The sequence below is a fragment of the Prunus persica genome, chromosome G8, assembly GCF_000346465.2.
Source record: "Prunus persica cultivar Lovell chromosome G8, Prunus_persica_NCBIv2, whole genome shotgun sequence".
In the NCBI taxonomy this organism is placed as follows: Eukaryota; Viridiplantae; Streptophyta; class Magnoliopsida; order Rosales; family Rosaceae; genus Prunus; species Prunus persica.
Genome location: NC_034016.1, coordinates 21,180,970 through 21,199,448, shown reverse-complemented (window position 1 = coordinate 21,199,448; position 18,479 = coordinate 21,180,970). Strand labels below are relative to the sequence as shown.

Here is an 18,479-nt window from a genome sequence, read left to right as displayed (position 1 = left end):
CACAAACATCAGCTGTTTAAAAACTTGCAACGTTTTGAATGATTGAACGATATCATTTTTCTTGGTATAATTCACAAAAAGAAAAAGAAAACAAAGAGGCAAATAACTGTGATGCAGTCTAAGAAAGAAAACCAAATTCGAAAAATATTGGCTAACTAGAGAAGTAGAAAATGAACCCAACAATAATTGGGAGAATAGTATATGGCTTTGATGTAAGCTAATTGAACTTCTACACTTAGCATATTGGCTTATTGGCCACTACACTTGATTTAGAATAATTTGGGCTATTTGGCCTTACAGTTGAATTAGTTTGAACTATTTAGTTTAGCCCTTATACTTTGATTGGTGAGCTTATTGGCTCTCAACATAGTTTGATTTGGGTAGCTCTTAGCTCCCTAATAGTTTGGGAGTTGTTTGGTTCTACTCCCGCATAGATAGGTAGTTTTATTAGTTGACTCCACTTGGCTTTATTGCATTGCATGCCTATTTATAGGCATGCTTTGCCGACATTACCAAGTCCACCGACTTGGTCTCTTTCTCCAGCTACATGTATGCGGCTTTGCCTAGAAACTTCTATATTTTACAATATTATTTTTGTGGCTATTGTTTAGCCATCATGCTCCACACCCATAGTCTAGCAACATGAGTTGTTCTTGCTCCAGAGAGTTTTTCCAACTTCAATCTCTTTGTCTAGCCGACATAGTATGTTCTCCACAACTCTAGAATCATTATTATATTCATGATCCTTACTAGAATTATGTAGAACACAAATGAACATTATTTTTCAACAGCTTTGAGCCATTAATGGTTAGTCTCTTTCTTTCTCAGGAGAATTGAACTCCACTTCTCCTCACTTCTCCTCACTTCTCAAAGAAATGCATATTTGCAAACCTTCCAAAGGACGCAGAAGACACAAAGACCCAATTGCAGTTTTAAAAAAAATTCAAGCTTTCTTTGGGCAATCTTGGCTTCTTTTTGGTCATTCTTCTCTCTTCATCAGCCGCTTCTCCTACTTGGATTACAATACAGTTCGTAGCGGGATTCGTTCTCGTGGGGTTGCCTTGCTGGGTTTTAGATGATTTATGTGTTAATGAGAACGAACTGTGTGCCATCATCTCCAACCCAAAAAAATAAAATAAAAATCGGTCTAGGCGCCCGCCTAGACGCTAGGCGGCCTGGGCGGATCTTTTTGTTTTGTTTTGTTTAATATTTGTAATTATTTAATATCTCCTTAACATGCTCCAAGGGCCTGCACCAACGGAATTGCCAGGGTTCAATATCTCCTTAACATGCTCCCAGAAAACTATAATATCACAATATCAGAAAGTGTAATGGTAAACTTTATAACGGAAAAGAATAGGTGTAGTTGGAATATTGAAGGAAATTTTTTTGGGTCAACAGAGAAATGAGCAACCTTTTGGTTTCATTAGCGACAATGAGTTTTCATCTTTAAAAATGCAAAAATGCTGCAAGTTAAGAAATTGTGACCTTGCAAGAGAATGCTCGGAAATGACAAGAGATAAGTGGTGGTGAGAACAGGCTGCATTCCTGATGGGTTAATGGTAAAAGGGATATATGGCTCCACTTCAGTAATAGGCGAGTCATCTCTGTCCAAAACACATCAGACCAGAAAATAATGTCAGCCAACAGAATTGTTTACCCCATAATCAATATATTTTCAAAGCTCAGATTGTAGAAGGTGGTGTGAATTGTTTCTACTAGGCTGTTAGTTGATACAAAGATCAGTTTATAAGCAATATCTGCTATACATCTAACGTTAGGATTAAGAACAACCGTCTTCATATAATCAAATAACACCACATGCTGCATGCATACAGAAAACGCATGCATTGTGCAGTTTCTTTCACTACAAACGATCATCAGCCATCAAAATGGTTACGAATGTATTATCTTGCAGCAGAAACAAGCTTAAAACCATAGTAATGCAGCTTTATCTTCCTGCAACCTTCAGTTACCACAACTGCCCACATAGTGACTAATCTCACTCTTGAAGAATGACTCAGCAGCATTGTCAAGGACTGAACTCAAAGTTGGGAAGAGTTGGGGATGAAAGCGTTGCGAGCTGAGAAGAGTAGCTTCCATGGCGTGACTGGGAACAGTAGAGAACCGCAGGACTGTTCGGTTCTTTAAGCTAGAGAAGGCTCATCTTTAACGGTAGCAATCCTGTGTGTTATCTGCTCCAACAAACAATAAAACAAAAAAATTCGGCCTAGGCGGGCGCCTAGGCGCTAGGCGGCCTGGGCGGATCCTTTTTTTTGTTTATTTTAATAATTGTAAATAATTAATATCTTATCCTTACTTAATTACTTTAATTAGTAATTATGAATTATTTAATGAATAATTAGTATTGAAATATTTTAATTAATTTCATAAATTACTTGATAAATTGAAATCAATTATTTTAAATTATTTTGTGGACTTTTAAAAAAAAAATTCGTTTGTTTAGTTTAATATTTGTAATTAAGTAAGATATTAGCATTATTTAATTACTTTAATTAGTAATTATATTTTAAGTATTATTTATTTAGTGAAGAATTAGTATTTTAATATTTTAATTATCTCAACTAATTTTGTGGAATTTAAAATTTTTTTTTAATTTCAGATATTATTTTTAAAATAATTTTTTTAACAAAGCAATAATATTTATTGAAGAATTAAAATATTTAAAAATCTGAATTAAAATAGTTTCAATTATTAAAAATCCTAGAAAATTATTTTAGTATTACAAAAATGGATTTTAGCCTCCAAACCCTAAATTCAAGTCTCAACCAAAAATCATAGCTTCCAAACTTGTCTTTTTATGCTTAGTTATTTCCAGTACTTTCAGTTCTGTTCTAACTAGGTGGATTGGACAAGAAGATCTTATTGGGTTTCTCTCTTCTCCTAAGAACAGATTTGGTGCGGCAGGGAAGATGTTGGAAAAGCTTGGAACCGGTGCCTTGTATTTGTTGGTGATTCAATTGGAAGGAACAAATGGGAATCTCTTCTCTGTATGCTCTCCTCTGCACTTCCTAACAAGACTTCCATCTATGAGGTGAATGGGAGTCCAATCACAAAGCATTTGGGGTTCTTGGTGATCAAGTTTGAGGATTTCAACTGCACAGCAGAATACTACAGATCACCATATCTTGTCATCAGGACACGCTCCCAGTCCAGAAGGGGTGACATTGACTATAAAAGTGGATCAAATAGACTGAACTGCCAGCCAGTGAGAGATGCAGATGTTCTTCTTCTCAACGCTGGGCATAAACGAACATAGGTTTATAACTGTAAGAAAGGAATATTATTGATACATTATGCAAACTTTTTCCCACAAGGTGAAAGAGGTGGAAAGTTTAGAAAGTTTAGAATGAATCTCCAGTTTAAAGTATTATGATGGTTATTATTATTTTTGGAATAGAACACAAAGTTTTCATTATGTCTTAGGGATTTCTACTTTCAAGAAGGGGAGGAGGTGAAGATGAATATAACCGTCGAAAATGCATATCGCAGATCGATTGAAACTGTGGTTGACTGGATTGGTAGTGAAGTGAACACGAGCAGAACTTATGCCCTTTTTCGAACTTAGCATTTCAGGTCCCACTAGTCTCCTTCATATTGTGTGTTTCTCTGTCACGCCATATTATAGTTTGGTTTGCACTTAAAAGCCCTTTGTGTTTTTCATAACTTTGTATAGGAGTTTAAACATTGCATTTTATGCGATGTTTTCGTGGACTTGGTGTGCTTTAGCAATACAACATGTATAACAAGACTGTAGATGTAACAGAGGCGCTGATTTGGAATTCTGGTGGGGGTTGTCACATGGAAGCTCTGCCCGACTTAGGTTCATTGCCTGTTTTACCCCACAGTCCTATAGTTATGACCATCTTTGATGTGTTATCGGAGGGATCGAATGAGTCTCATGTTAGGAAGTTGGATTTGCTGAATGTGTGTCCCAGCCAAGAAAAGAGGCTGTATCCGAAGACTGCAGCCCAAGCGCATCTTTATTACATTAGCTAAAACTTATTTGTTCTTATTCATTCCTATCACAAGAAGATGGACTTTACCTGGTGTGCCTACCTGCATGAAGACTGCAGCCACTGGTGTGCCTGATTCATGGAATGAGCTTCTTTATGCACTCTTCCTTAAACATGAATCTCTCAGCACATCTTCCTGACAATAATTATAATAGTGCACCAATGTACAAAGGGAAAATGAATGGAACATTTTGCTTCCACAATAACCAGCAAAATTCTGATATGAATCGGTCAGTCTATAGCCTTGGTTTGTTCAACCATGCTCTGCTCAAGAATTTGAGGGGTTTTACTTAACAAGGGGAAGATTGGAAAGGAGGTGAAATTGAAATTTGACCCTCCGAGTCTTGATGACTGCTATCGATACGCTAACAGGTAAAGTGAAGATGAATTACGTGGTGATAATTCACAAATGGTTTTGGTTATTTTCACAGGATGTAATCATACAAAAAATGAAAAAGGTTTATAGTCCTTGAGGATATCAAAGCTTGTTCTTGTATCAGGAGACACAATTCAATCGTCAATATTTTGTATTTGTAATATCTTTGAGACAATAAATGTGTTTGCCTGTCTAGTCATACATGTGTTATGCCTGTCAAGTCATACATGTGTTTTGCCTTTATCATTTCTTCTTTCTTCATGGAATAAATATACCAAAAACCAATCAGTGCACTGATATCTTCATGTCCGACAGGCACAAAACCATGAATGCATTCTTCAAAAGGAAAGAAAGGATTGAAATATGAAAGGAAACGAATTTTCGACACGAAAATCTGATAATGCAGCAGCACAGCAGCATCTACTACTACTAGCTAGTGGAAATCAAACTCATTGAACAGAGAGGCCAAGCCAATGGCTCAGTTAGTAAATGGGTATTGCTCATACCTTATTGCACAATCACGAAGAACCGCTCGACCCCCTATCGCATTTTGACACGTGCCTAGCATATCTGTTTTTGCAGCACCAAGACAAGTAGTGCAATCTGGGGTTGTGATGTTTTGGTTACAAGAAGCATGCCCATATGCAAATGCATTAGGGTAAGGAGATATGTCGTAGAAGTCATAATTCTTGTGTGTTGATGTTGCAGTCTCCAACTCCTTAAGAACATAGGCTAGGCTTACAGCAAAAGGATCACCAGCTGTATACACTCCAGAGTTGCAGAGAACGCTTGTTATATTTGTATCTGGAGTGCTTGTAGCCACACCGAAGAACCCAATGAAGACGACGACTATAGTTGCTGCAATTTTCATGAGATGAATGGCCATTTTCTCTGTTTCTCTTTTTGTGATATGCCTCTTGATCTTATCAGACTTGTTTCGAAGTTTTGAAATAGATTTTTTTATGAGTCACTACAATTATATGTTACTCCGTCAACATCAATAAAATTATGCCGATATTTGTCATACTTGATTGGCCTTATCTTAACGGTCCTATTCCATTTCTGCATTTGCCTTCTTTTAATAAGAAATTTACAGAAAATTTGAATTCGAACACAGGGGAATATTCCTATTGCTTCTACAAAATTGAATTTAAGACCTCAGTCTGGATGGAGTGGTCATCCTATCTTGTTTGGCCTGCCGTTCTGTGCAGGGACCTTGGTAGAGATTTAGGACAAACCTATATATCAATCTATTTTGTATAATATTTTTCTTTTGGTTTGGTCAATATGGTCCCAATGTTGGCACAGCCTGTCCAAATTAAAAAAATAAAAATCTATCTATTTTCCCGTTTAAAATTTGTAAAAATGAAACTGGTCTTGTAAAATTTCAAGACCATCCAATATTTTATGGTATACTCTTTCACTCAGTTCTTCTCTCATTCGGAACGTGCAAACGCCATTGTAACACAAGGAGAAAAGTAAGAACGGATAATAGAAAATACATAGTGTCCGTACGGTAATAACGTCTGAACGTTCGCATAGGAGAAAATCTGCCCTTTCACTTATAATAAAGTAATTTGTCATAGTTTCAGTTATACGGTTAATCTACACCACCCACACACACACACACACACACACACACATATATATATATATAGTGAGCTTCGGTTGAGGGATTCCTCAAATATATTTGGGGAACACCCTTGTAGGGCCCACCATACATTGTATTTCATTAATCCATACCGTTTATTTTGTAGATATTTATTCGAAGATCATCTCTACAAAAAATCACTTGAATCCAATATCATCTGACCACTCAATTAAGTTATTGAAATTTTAGTATTTTCTTGAAGTACCGTATTCATTGATTTTGTAGGACACCATTAGATCTCTAAATAGTTTCTGATTAGCCTAATTTTTTGCAAGGATATGATTTACAAATAAAGACTTTAAAATATATATATATTATAGGTAATTATACATCTTCTCCCAAGTCTCCCATATTTTTAGATCCCAGGTGTAGAATTTTTCCAGGCCCAAAATTGGCAAACACCACACTTAAGAAAATTAAGTCTATATATATAGCTATAGCTATTTAGAATGAAAGCCAGCAAGCTCTCCAATTTCTTCAACCTCCTTTGCCAATTCTTCCACTTTCTCAAGCATCTCTGTCAACAAGAACACAAAGGTTGCAATTGCAAGTCCTTCAACATTCTCTAGAGGTCCAAAGTTGGAAACTGGAGACACCATGGAGCTCAGCTCCAGTCTCATTGACTTCAACTTGGGCAATATCACATTCTCTTGAGGGCACCTTCTCATCTTCATTAGGCTCTCTCCAAGCTCTCTCAGGCTCCATGCAAGTGACAACCCCACAGCTTCACTTGGCTCTTTCACTGACTGCCTCAGGCTCGACGAGGGCTAATCACAACAATTTTAAAGCAATAAATAAATTAACCAAAACCAGCTATCAACTTTTTTGTTTGAAGAAGAAAAAGGAACCAAAATTTAATATTACATATGTATATATGTACCTGTCTAGGAGATTGAAGAGAGCCTTTGAGGGAAAGGACCATGGTAGCTAGCTCTCTAAGAAGCTCTCCAACTTGTAGGTACTTATTCCATGGGTAGTAGAAACCAAATTTTCCATGCCATGGTTCCCATTTCGCAAAATTCGCCTGTCGATAAACATAATTAAACGCCATTTTTGCTTGAGATAATTGATTAAATGAGCATGAAATTAAGTTCAACAATTTTGAGTGTGACTTTAAAAAAAGAAGTATTTTATATATATATATATATATATACCAGAGACTCATCCTTTGACTTTGAGTGCAACACCGATTTGCAACTTCTGGAAATGGAACTAGGCTGGTCATCCTTCAAATTTTCTTTGTCCAATCTAAAATAACTCTCCAAGAATCCTACAAATTGTTGAACAAGATCATGATTAATCTCAATTAGATTATGGTTCGTTGTGTAATTTAACGCAAGATTGTTTTTCTCCAAATTACTTACCTTCAATTGAGTCTGCAAGGTCTTGGAACTTATGAGCTGTAGAGTGGTGAAGCTCATCACTGGCCCATGTGGGGAACACCAGCAAGCTTATGAAGATGCAAACGGCAAATCCCATGCCGATGGTTGAAAGGCGCTCGCGAGCTAATTCCAACACATTTTCGGCACGTAAACCAGACACAACCACCAGATTGAAGGTGAGGATGAAGATCATGGCTCCATAGTCATATCTTTTCTTAATCCTTGGGACCAATCTAGAATATGTTGCAGCTCCGCCTGAAATATATTTTAGGTAAAATATATTGACAATTTGCACTCTCTCGTCTCTACAATTAGCCCAATTTTTCTACCAATTAATTTATTTAAATTATTTTTTCCAATATGATTAAGTTCGTCATCATCAACCATTTAAAATCTGTATAATGCATGCCACGTGGTGTGTAATGCGCCACGATCTTCGATGGTACAGAAAGTTGAAGTTCCAAATTCCTGGGACCAACTTGTAGAATAGGGGCCATGCATTATAAATATAAAGAGTGTTTTGCTACAAATAAATGAAAAACTTATGTTTATTTCATTTGAACATTTTTTTAATTTAAAAAATAGACCTAATAAATATAAATCTTACCGAAGATAAACACAGAAAAACCAACAATTATGGCGTTGCCCTTGCCCATTCCACCAACTTCTTGAGCAAAAGTTGCAGCTGAGAACCCCATAACACCTCCTAATATTGTTCCCAATCCACGATTTAAACCCTTACTAAGTGTAGCACCTGAAAAATGTTACCCAACTAATTATTAATTAATCTACACAAAAAAGTTTTAAGGTTGTAATTAGAGAAACTAATGAAGTAGCGGTCGAACCTGCGTAGAACTCAAAGATGACGACGACCGTCATTATAGCCCACATGGCATTATCTCCAACTTGCTCATAGAGAGGGTCAAGAAGATAGAGAAGTGAGACCAAAACCAGTGCAGTTGCAACCTTGACGCTGTGAAGCAGCTTTCTCATATCCTGCTGCCTTTTCTGAAGTTGTCTAAGATTGGAAACAATGGTGGCAAACATAGAAAGTTTGGGCTCCTCTTTCTCTCCAATATGTTTAGGAAGAGCAAGCTCAACATCTGCTGGAACAGATATCACGATCGAACCCATTAGAGAACTAAGAAAAATAAATACTCTGTCTTAGTTTTTTTTTTTTTTCTCTTGTTTGAGCTAGACTGATCAATACAAATCACTCACTTTGTTGTTGTGAAATTTGTAAGGGAGAAATTGGCTTTATATATACATGACCCTCTCATGAAAAGTAGCCAAAGTGGGAACCTAAATAGTCGTACACCTACGACCTTAAGTGGACAGTGGACTTAGCTATAGCAAAGGGGATTTTCCTTTGCACTTCAATTTAAAAGACAATGCCCTAAAAATTGTGACATGCATGCCTAAAAAAGCAACATATATGCATGGTGTATGTGCGCATTTATCTGAAATAGGTTATGCATTTGATCAATGAACTTATAGTGACCCAAGTGGAACACGGCTGCATAATTGTCTTTTCGCAAATGTGCATCCCCACCGTTGATCAATCACACAAAGTCATTGTGGGTTGATCACCAAACTTTATCATGATCACTTTGAACATGTTATTAGTGCATGCTCACAACTCACAAACATGCACGGTTGCAGTGTCATGTCATGCAATGGTTGATCAACAACAGATGGTCCTTAAGCTCACAATCCAATCAAGCTATATATAAATGGTTATTCATCGTTATATCTAAAATTAATCATCGATGCTGCTCGTGAATGACCGTAACTAACTCATATATATATTTTTAGATGCATTTGTCAAGTTAGGTTGGAATTAGAAAACATGCGGCTCTTGTGATGAAGTAAAATACCATAAATTAGGGAATTTTGTAATCAAATCAATTCTACTTCAAAAAGCTATTTGAAAACGAGTCAAAAGGAAAGAGATGCTAATGGGAAAATCTAGAATATCTGGATTATAAAATAAGATAAAAACGTACGCTTGAAACACTGACCTCTAAATCGCTAGTGATGATTAAACAGAAAATGACACCATGTCTTACTCATAGTGGAGATGCCACTTTCTATATTGTCTACAATTACTTCTATGCCATTTTTTCGGTAAACATCTTTTATCTTAATTTTATTGGCCTCCCATAAATAATTTTTGATGTCTTTTACGTGATCATGTTGGCTACTTCTCAGATGTTTTTTTTCTTTTCAAAAGGGAAATATTATATCTTATCTTAATGCTTGTCTAAAAAATATATATATCTTATCTTAATGTTTGTCCAAAAAAAAATATATATCTGATCTTAATGTTTGTCCAACAAACTTGGTCGAAAAAAAAGAAGGGTGAACCAAGAGAATTGTGAATCGATTGGGAGCTTAATTTCGAAGTTAAGTTAAGAAATTAAGTGCCTAATTTTAGCTAGACAGCATGAACATGACCTAATTCAGCTCTGATGACAAAGCTTGGCGTATATAGCTTAACAATTTCCTTACGCACTTTGTGCTTTCTAGCTAGCTAGCTACCAATTTTTAATCTACAAATCCGTTTAATTAGTGGATAAATTAGCATCAATCCTGATCAAATGAATGCGTAAACGGTTGTGTGATCTTGTTAAGTGGATCTTTCATCACTTAACAAAAACCGTGTATTGACTAATCATGTATAGCCAGGTCCAGTCCCTTCGCCTCAAGTACGTACCTCCACCCTATCAACATCTATAAGCTAACAACGCTTTATTATGAACAATTAAGTATATCATGAGATGATGTTGTGGAGTGAATCTAAAGGAGTCGTTTTAACTCTGCGTTTTTGTATATATTGGTTTTTTCTTTTCTCTTTTCTTAATAGAAACATCAACTTTTCATTAAACTGTGGACAAAACAGAAACATCTTGTTCCACGGGTTCATAGAACCACTCAGTTTCTCTTGGACTACATGCATACTTCGATCGAGTTCTCAAGATTCAAGGAGAATTTTGCTAGCTGGTGTGGACTAGGCCACATTACATTTGCTTGGCTAAAAATGGCAAAGACTTGAGATTTTCTCCACCAAATTCCTTTCTTGTCCAGCACTAATGGGAGTGCCATAATGAGAGCAAAGATGAGAAAAATTTCAAACTCAATTGAAAGTTGAACCAAAGTGTTCTACCTATATCGTGCTTAAAAATGGCAGATAATATTTTGGCTCGGGATAAACTCTAACTCAAGTGACATTCAAATTGACAACGAACACATTATAATACAATTAATTGTTAATTCAGTATTGGGATAGCATGGCACTAACTAATCTCGTCGTTTTTTGAAACACTAATTTTGTTGTTGTTGAAGAAGTTCGAACTTTCCTTGGAAAAATGATGCACCAGTTGTAACCTTTGTTCAAGTAGTACGTACGATTATTGTCCGTACCTTTCACAAAAGGTTCTTCTGGCTAATGGACACGAATCCAACGCGGGATTGAGTATTCATATTCATGAATGATGATTCCCACTAGCACTAGCTAGGTAATACTAATACTCCCATTAAGTTATTATTATTATTTAAAAGATGATCGTGTCGATTGGAAAGGACCAACCTACCTCAAACTAATATATGGGATTGAGTGCTTTATGAATAAGGACATATTCAATATTTGGATGCAAATTCATGTGTATACTAATACATGAGTCTCTTGTATATTTTTTCTAAAGAGAATACCGTCAATATATTATTCAAGAGAGGTAATCAGTATAAAAATGATACTAAAGTTTAGAGGATTAGGCGAGCATACCTACACATAAAGGTTCAATCATTGGACTAACTAAGTAGCCTACCCCCTTCGACATAGAGATTAGAGGAAACTTACCCCGAATTCCCCAAGTAGCCTACCTTCCTTGACTATTCCATTCTCAATTTTAATTTCCCTTTCTAAATTCCCCAATTCATAATTTCTTAATTAATATTTGAAATTCAGAAGTTATATGATGGGGAAAGGGACAGATGACATATACCTACCACCAACCAAATTACTTAGTATATTTTCCAGTCCGTGCCACGGAAAGCATCAGCCGTACGTTAATTTGACTTTTGTGTACAAAATTAGTTAGACTCTCGTCCCTTTCTTTTGCCTTTTGCTTTGATTTACTCATTTACTATTTTAGGCCCACTGACGTGTCATCCTACTCAGTTGATGCACCGTCGACCGTCTGATACTCTCCACTGCATTCCAAAATCTCTCTTCTTTTTTTCTATGTTGATGACTAAAATAAAATTACAAGGAGGGAGGATGCTACATCCCTTTTGCCATAAACTTCATTAATGCAAAGCAATACTATTATGCAGATCATGTACAACATTAAACTTTCATTTAGTTGATGATTGTAATCGGGGTTAGGTTTGAAGCTCATCTCTCTCTTTTTTTTAATCAATACAGTTTACCTCGTACCGTTGAAATTCTCTCTTAAAAAATAAAATTCTTCAAACTTCTTTGCGGGTATGCAAGTTATAATAGACATCATCATGTCCATTTGTTGGTTAAAAGGGAAAAATATGTTTTACTGAGATAGTGTGGGTAGGTTTGCATTTTTGTACCGAAAGATATGAGTTTGACAAAATGTGTAGTCAAGATTAATTAGCATGTCTATTTTAGGTGAATACAATATTATAAATTGAAAATCAGAACCATAATGATTGATGGTAAGAAACAATCACTTGGTGAAGCAAAACAACACTACGAAAATGCAGTAGTGCTAAAAACATATAGGTAACATACCACTTATCATAATTCATGGTAAGCATTGCTTACCAAAAGGAAAAAACAAAAAAAAGGAGGGGATATATCATATTCAGATATTGAGATTTATTGATTTAATGACATAAATAATTATTAATTAGTATTTTTATCGGGAGTTGATTTTCTCACTCATGTTTTGTCCACTTACACTGGAGTGTAAGTGGAAAAAAATGAAGTGGAAAAATCAACACCCCTTTTAGTCGGGTACCACTAACAATATTGGAGAAAGAAAAAGTGTGCATATCAGATGTTTTATCAAAACATAATGATAAAAGCAACAACAGATACATGGCATATTATTCTTTCCAACTCCACCAAAACTTTCAAACGCAAACTGCCAAAAAAATGAGTGAAGAAAACCATCTTAATTATTATTTAGAATTACTAAAGCATCCCTACCCTAGAAGCAACATGATTTGTTCTTGTTTTTGTTTTTGTTTCTCCAAATTAAATGGAGTATAAATTAATAAATTAGCCCATTAGCCCATTCCAATGCAAAATGTGCGCGGGCCATGAAGTTTGGTCGATCAGTGTCCTCAAATAAATTGATGAAGTTGTGGGGTGTATAGTATAGGTCTAGAAGGATAGGATAGGATAGGACAGCAACATTTGGGTCACAAAGTCTAAAAACTGCAATTTGAGGACAAATTTATGTCATAAGTGGAGAGTCCACTAATAAAACATATCCTGCCTTTTGGGTGCTTTTTCCACAGAAAAATACTGTATTCCTTTGTCTCGTTCTGCACCAAATTTTTATTTTATGTTTGTTTGTCCCTTGGAACTTTCATTACTTATTTAATGAAACAGTGAAGATCCACATTTCCCGAGCCCAGGTTCGGCATGAGGCCAAGAGGCCAATTGGGGTCAAAACGGATTTTTGGGCTGGCCCAGAAAGAGTGAAATTTGGCTTCGGCCTGACCAGCAATTGGACAAGGCTAAATTCGGCCCAATTGTAGATAAATAATATGTGTCTCTATTTTTTATTTATTTAAATACAAGCGTTGGTTTAAGAGGAGGAGGATTCTCTCACACACACACTCGTCTACAAGTCAAGATCATTTTTCATTGAGCTAGACTTCATTAGCCTTACGGTTGTTTACTCAACATGACGAATGGTGTGAATTGGGACAAATGGCAGTGTAGGAGTGGTAGAAGACGACCCGTTTTGTGGGATATCTCAATCTGTCTGCCCCTTCATGGACCACGCTCTACCCTTGACCTTTCATGGCCTGTCATTTCTCCGTAGAGCTTGAAAGCTTGAAGTGAACTGAACTGGTCTTGATTCAGATTCTAATGGGCAAGCAAAAAAAAATTGTTGTTCTTGATTAGGTTACAATGGAGAGGCAAATAAAATGGTACCAACTACCAACCAAATTTCTGTTGTTTCATTCACCTTATACAAGTTGCCTTTCATGAGAAGGTCTGCAATCTTTTTGTTTTTCCCTGATACGGGGAAGGGATAATTGAATCTAGGACTTCTGGTGCAGATAGCGTTTGATGGGTGGGATATGGGCAAGCATTTCAGTAGAGTAGATAGCAGTTTGGGGCATCATTTTTCTGCTCTCATTTATTTACTGCAGATAGGAAGCAGCCAATCTAAGACTTCTGAGCTAAAGGTTCAGATCACAGAGAACCTGGAAAATTATATAAGCAAATTTATCTAAAACCTAAATACTAGCAAATGACAAGTCATGTGACGTGTTTATACAATGAGCCTCTTATATTTATTTGTTATGCGACCGACATTTGTGAGATAATTATTATATATAAGGCTAGATTAAATGATTTTCTCAAAGAGAGAGAGAGAAAATAGAGAGTATAAATATGTCTAATAAAAGCAAAACAACAATAGAAATACATATGAAACAATTTGGTTTTAAAAGTTGACTAAATAATTTCGTATCAGCGATAGTCTAAACTAGAAATATAAAGAATTTCTCACACATATAGCTATAATGTTGTGAATATTTAAATCCTGCTAACGGGGGGAAAAGAAGAAGAAGAAAAACAACTTATACTTGGGAAAAACCCTCGTTCTTCAATTTCACCAGATTAATTAGTTGGAGTTTTCAGTTGGACCGTGTGATTGTCCTTATTAAATGGGAAAGAGAGAGAATAGAAAGGAAAAACAAGGAGGAAAATGAGTGCTGACCTTGAATTGACATTTTACCACGTGACCATTTGACAAGTGGATGTGGAAGTACTGGTAGCTTCCACGCCCCACTCTAAATTACCTTTTTTGAAAGAAAAAAGAAAAACAAAAGTTCTCTTCTGTGTGTCTACATACAACTCCAACGCCCAGTCTTTGGCCACCTAATCCCTTCTCTCTCTCACTCTCTCTCTCTCTCTCTTGACAATATGCATTTAGTGACACTCAATGTTGCAATCATATATGAAGGCAAGCCAAGCCAATCCACGCGCGCACAACTAACAAAATCAGCAGAGCAAAGCAGGCACTGCATATGACTCAGTATGTATGAACTGTCTGGTAGACCGACCAGTCAAAACCACCCATCTTCTCCGAAATCTCATGCTCTCTCTCTCTCTCTCTCTCTCGAATTCACTTCTACCCCCTCCCCATCAACCAAAGCCAACGACCCTTCATTTCTTTACAATTTTTTAACATCATCAACATCATCATCTTACAACTGATACAAAAGCCAGAGCCAATTAGTATAGAAAGAAAGATAGCTAGAAAGGTGGCATTTCTTGGGCAACTGACGTATCTTCCTCAAAGTCATCATCTACCTTTTCCATCTTCTGAACTTCTCTCTCCCTTTCTCTCTCACCTGCAAGTCTGCTTTCATATTCTATCTCTCCCTCCTCCACCTTAAAGTCCCTCTAACTTTCTCTTCCCCCTTTTCTGTATGTACTCACTCATCAGTCACTTGGAGGATATCAAACACCAAAGTGTTTGATCATTAGCTAGCCTCCCATATCCTCCACCTTTCTGCCTCCTGCCCTTTCACTTACCTCTCAAACCCCCCAAACAAAACAATCTTGTGCTTTCTTTCCCTCTTCCTTATTATTTTTTAACTACCATTTTGACATTCTTTCATTGAAAGGGTAAGAGTTAGGAAAGGTTAGTTAGCTAATTCTGTTTAAGTCTCCCTTTCTCTCTAACTGTCTGTATCTAGCTAGCTCTTCTAATTAAGCAAATTAAGAGCAATAAGCTAGGTAGGGAAGAGAACGTCTGGTGGCCGATGGCTGCACCGCCAAGTAGCAGCAGGCTCCGCAGCATGTTGCAGGCGTCAGTCCAATCTGTCCAATGGACTTACAGTCTCTTCTGGCAAATCTGTCCACAACAAGGGTACTTCTACCTACCTCCCCCTCCCTTATCCTTACCTACAATTTCATTTCATTTCTATTCATTCTTCAACAACATTACTTAATTATAATTCATGATGATGTTGATGATGATGATGATGTATCAGGATCTTAGTATGGTCAGATGGGTACTACAATGGAGCCATCAAGACGAGGAAGACGGTGCAACCCATGGAAGTCAGTGCAGAAGAGGCCTCTCTTCAGCGGAGCCAGCAGCTTAGAGAACTGTATGACTCATTGTCTGCCGGAGAAACTAACCAGCCCCCGGCACGCCGCCCTTGCGCCTCCTTATCCCCCGAGGACTTAACCGAATCCGAATGGTTCTACTTGATGTGTGTCTCCTTCTCTTTCCCCCCTGGGGTGGGGTAAGAATATTCTTAGCTTCCACAGATTTCCATGTTCTTCATTGCCTCCTCTTCAATTTTATTAATTCAATGTCAAATATTGCTTTTTGTGGTGTAAGTTCAGTGCAACTCTGCAACTAATACTAGAAAAAAATAAACATATTTATGGTTTGTTTTACAGTACTGATTTATTTCACATACATAACAAGTAAAATTCAGTTAAAATGTTTCCTTAATTTACAAGTTATGATGAAAACGAAAACCCCATCAATGCTATTAACACACATGTATCTATACATATAATTAGTATTGTTTATATATACATAATTTAACACTTTTCCCCTATAATATTATGTACATTGATATATATATATATATTCGGATACTATACATACATACATACATACATGTTGTTCATCAGTACTATTTACAAGAACACATACATATATCTAAAAACTTCGATTAAAGGGTCCCAGTTTCCAGTACTGTATGTATTTTAGTTGAAACATTCAGTATTTGGCATCTCTGGTCTATGTGTATACAGCAACTCCCATCTAACATTTCAACCTTACATTTATGATATCGACAAATACTCTTAAATCGCTTTCTGTATTTAGAACAAAGGGGACCTCTATACTTCTATACATAGATGCTTGGGGACCCTCTGCATCTATCAAGTCTAATTTCCAGTGAGAGAAGGAGGGGGCGGTGGTTCCTGTGGTAAATGTGGGTTTGCCAAAATGTCGGGAACTGTATTTTCCCAAAGATGGAAAATAACTAGTGACACGTGTAAGCCTGTAGTGAGTTGTTAAGAATGCATCTTTGCACCTCGCTGGAAGCAGCATCACTTCCAATACATTTGAGCTGAGCCACTGACAATAACAAGACCCTCCAGAGTCCGTCTGTCAGTCTACACCTTAGTTTTGATGCTTGTTTGTTTCGTTGTTTTTTGTCTCTTTGTGTTCAGTTTGCTAATTAATCAGATTTTAATTTCTTGATGTTGTTATTGTTTGCTTGTTTTGTTAGTTAATTATGTGATTAATTAAAGCACTGATGGTGTTATTGTTCTAGCATTGATCAACTTTAAGATTGGAAACTACTTAATTTAGAGACTGTTGGGGGAATATATTCTGGGACTTTTTGTCAAACAGACTTGCAATTATATGTATAGATGAAGCAACATTAATTATATAAAATAAAATATGACGTTGAAACATGTGGCTCTCACTAAATTCTTCACCTGCTTCCATGAAATCGAAGCTACTTGTTTCCTATAAGAGACAAGCAAATGTGTTCATCAATGCCAGGCAGCTAAAGGAGCTGTTTTCTATAATTTCCTCCCTCTCTCTCTCTCTCTCTCTCTCTCTCTCTCTCTCTCTCTCTCTCTGAGTGAGGGTAGGTTCATAATTTATCTGGCTCGTACTCTTATGCACCTCCTTACGCACTTTTTCAAAGAGATGAAATTATTTAAAGGTATAAATAATTACTGCAAGCTACCTAGCGGGCATGCCTTTCGGCTCACACCACATGCAATATACTGAGCTTAATTGCTTGGACATGTTTGTATTTTTACCATGTAGCATCCATAAAAATATATAAATATGTGTACATTTCTTTTTTTTGGTTATAATTTGCGTGTATCTCTGTCATTGGATTACATATATATTCCGAAACAAAGCTACTAGCAATGAGCAACCCACAATATCTCTGAAAACTTTTTACTTCATATGTGTACACATATTACATGATTAGATATGTATAATTGTCTAATTAATTAGTTAATTAAGAAGTGAGATGTGTACGTACGTAGGTTGCCAGGAAAAGCATATGCGAGGAGGCAGCATGTATGGCTCACCGGTGCAAACGAAGTCGATAGCAAAACCTTTTCCAGAGCTATCTTAGCCAAGGTACTCTCTCTCTCTCTCTCTCTCTCTCTCTCTCTCTCTCTCTCTCTCTCTCTCTCTCTCTCTCTCTCTCTCTCTCTCTCTTAATGCACCTTTAATACAAAAACTCAAATTATTACAAACAGTACCTGAAATTTAAGTTGAACTAGCCGGCCTCAAATCAAACCCTAGCTAGGGTTAACTGCATCCCCTATAAATATTTTTTTCCTTATTTACGAGTTTGATAACTAACTTCTACTTTTTATTTTGGTTTTTTTTTTTTTTTTTTTGCATGCTTTCTCCAGAGTGCTCGTATACAGGTATATATCTCTACCCAACCCATTAATTCGATTCTAATTCTTATTATAATTATTTCTCTTAGCTAACAAATATCCATGACACTTGAAAATAATGCAGACGGTGGTTTGCATTCCTCTACTAGACGGCGTCGTCGAACTAGGCACCATAGAGAGGGTAACACTTTTAATTATTTCCTCAAATATGGTTAATTAATATGCTAATTAATTAAATAAAATGGTGCTTAATTATTGCTACACAATGTATAATTGTACGTATGTAGGTTCCGGAAGACAATGCCTTGGTCCAACATGTCAAAACCTTCTTCGTTGACCACAACCACCATCCTCCTCCAAAACCCGCCCTCTCCGAGCACTCAACCTCCAACCCCGCCAC

At 36.5% G+C, this 18,479-nt stretch overlaps 3 protein-coding genes, 1 long non-coding RNA gene and 1 pseudogene across 5 annotated transcripts in view; 2 read left to right on the top strand and 3 right to left on the bottom strand.

The window, feature by feature from the left end:
- Positions 202-4,455, top strand: LOC18768770 (annotated as a pseudogene).
- On the bottom strand, positions 4,892-5,299 carry LOC18768287 (antifungal protein ginkbilobin-2). Its single transcript, XM_007199299.2, has one exon. The coding sequence runs from the start codon at positions 5,297-5,299 to the stop codon at positions 4,892-4,894; it is 408 nt and encodes a 135-aa protein (XP_007199361.2).
- LOC18767835 (aluminum-activated malate transporter 8) lies at positions 6,302-8,880 on the bottom strand. The gene is made up of 6 exons (XM_007200206.2): positions 8,292-8,880; positions 8,054-8,200; positions 7,429-7,701; positions 7,219-7,334; positions 6,945-7,088; positions 6,302-6,831 (listed from the first exon to the last, which is right to left on the bottom strand). Exons 1-6 carry the CDS (start codon positions 8,578-8,580, stop codon positions 6,505-6,507), a joined length of 1,296 nt encoding a protein of 431 aa, XP_007200268.1. The 5' UTR covers positions 8,581-8,880; the 3' UTR covers positions 6,302-6,504.
- LOC109950611 lies at positions 13,190-14,751 on the bottom strand. 2 transcript variants are annotated; one of them, XR_002272875.1, is made up of 3 exons: positions 14,385-14,751; positions 13,626-13,806; positions 13,190-13,522 (listed from the first exon to the last, which is right to left on the bottom strand). It is a non-coding gene; the product is annotated as an uncharacterized LOC109950611 (long non-coding RNA). The 2 variants fall into 2 exon arrangements; XR_002272874.1 differs by lacking the exon at positions 14,385-14,751 and having other exon boundaries at positions 13,626-14,024.
- Positions 14,864-18,479, top strand: part of LOC18767836 (basic helix-loop-helix protein A) — a gene marked incomplete in the record, with an annotated part of 6,326 nt that continues 2,710 nt past the window's right edge. The window contains 6 exon segments of the mRNA XM_007200648.2: positions 14,864-15,542; positions 15,667-15,924; positions 17,714-17,810; positions 18,092-18,106; positions 18,204-18,260; positions 18,367-18,479. Coding sequence (XP_007200710.2) covers positions 15,436-15,542; positions 15,667-15,924; positions 17,714-17,810; positions 18,092-18,106; positions 18,204-18,260; positions 18,367-18,479 — 647 coding nt within the window.

What these genes read in the sequence shown, in the direction of transcription:
- LOC18768287 (XM_007199299.2), bottom strand. Translation starts at nt 5,299, where the DNA reads ATGGCCATTCATCTCATGAAAATTGCAGCAACTATAGTCGTCGTCTTC.
- LOC18767835 (XM_007200206.2), bottom strand. Translation starts at nt 8,580, where the DNA reads ATGGGTTCGATCGTGATATCTGTTCCAGCAGATGTTGAGCTTGCTCTT. An exon ending in CATCTTTGAGTTCTACGCAG is followed by an intron (nt 8,201 to 8,291) that starts GTTCGACCGCTA and finishes AACATTTTTCAG; the next exon opens with GTGCTACACTTAGTAAGGGT. An exon ending in AGTCAAAGGATGAGTCTCTG is followed by an intron (nt 7,089 to 7,218) that starts GTATATATATAT and finishes GTTTATCGACAG; the next exon opens with GCGAATTTTGCGAAATGGGA.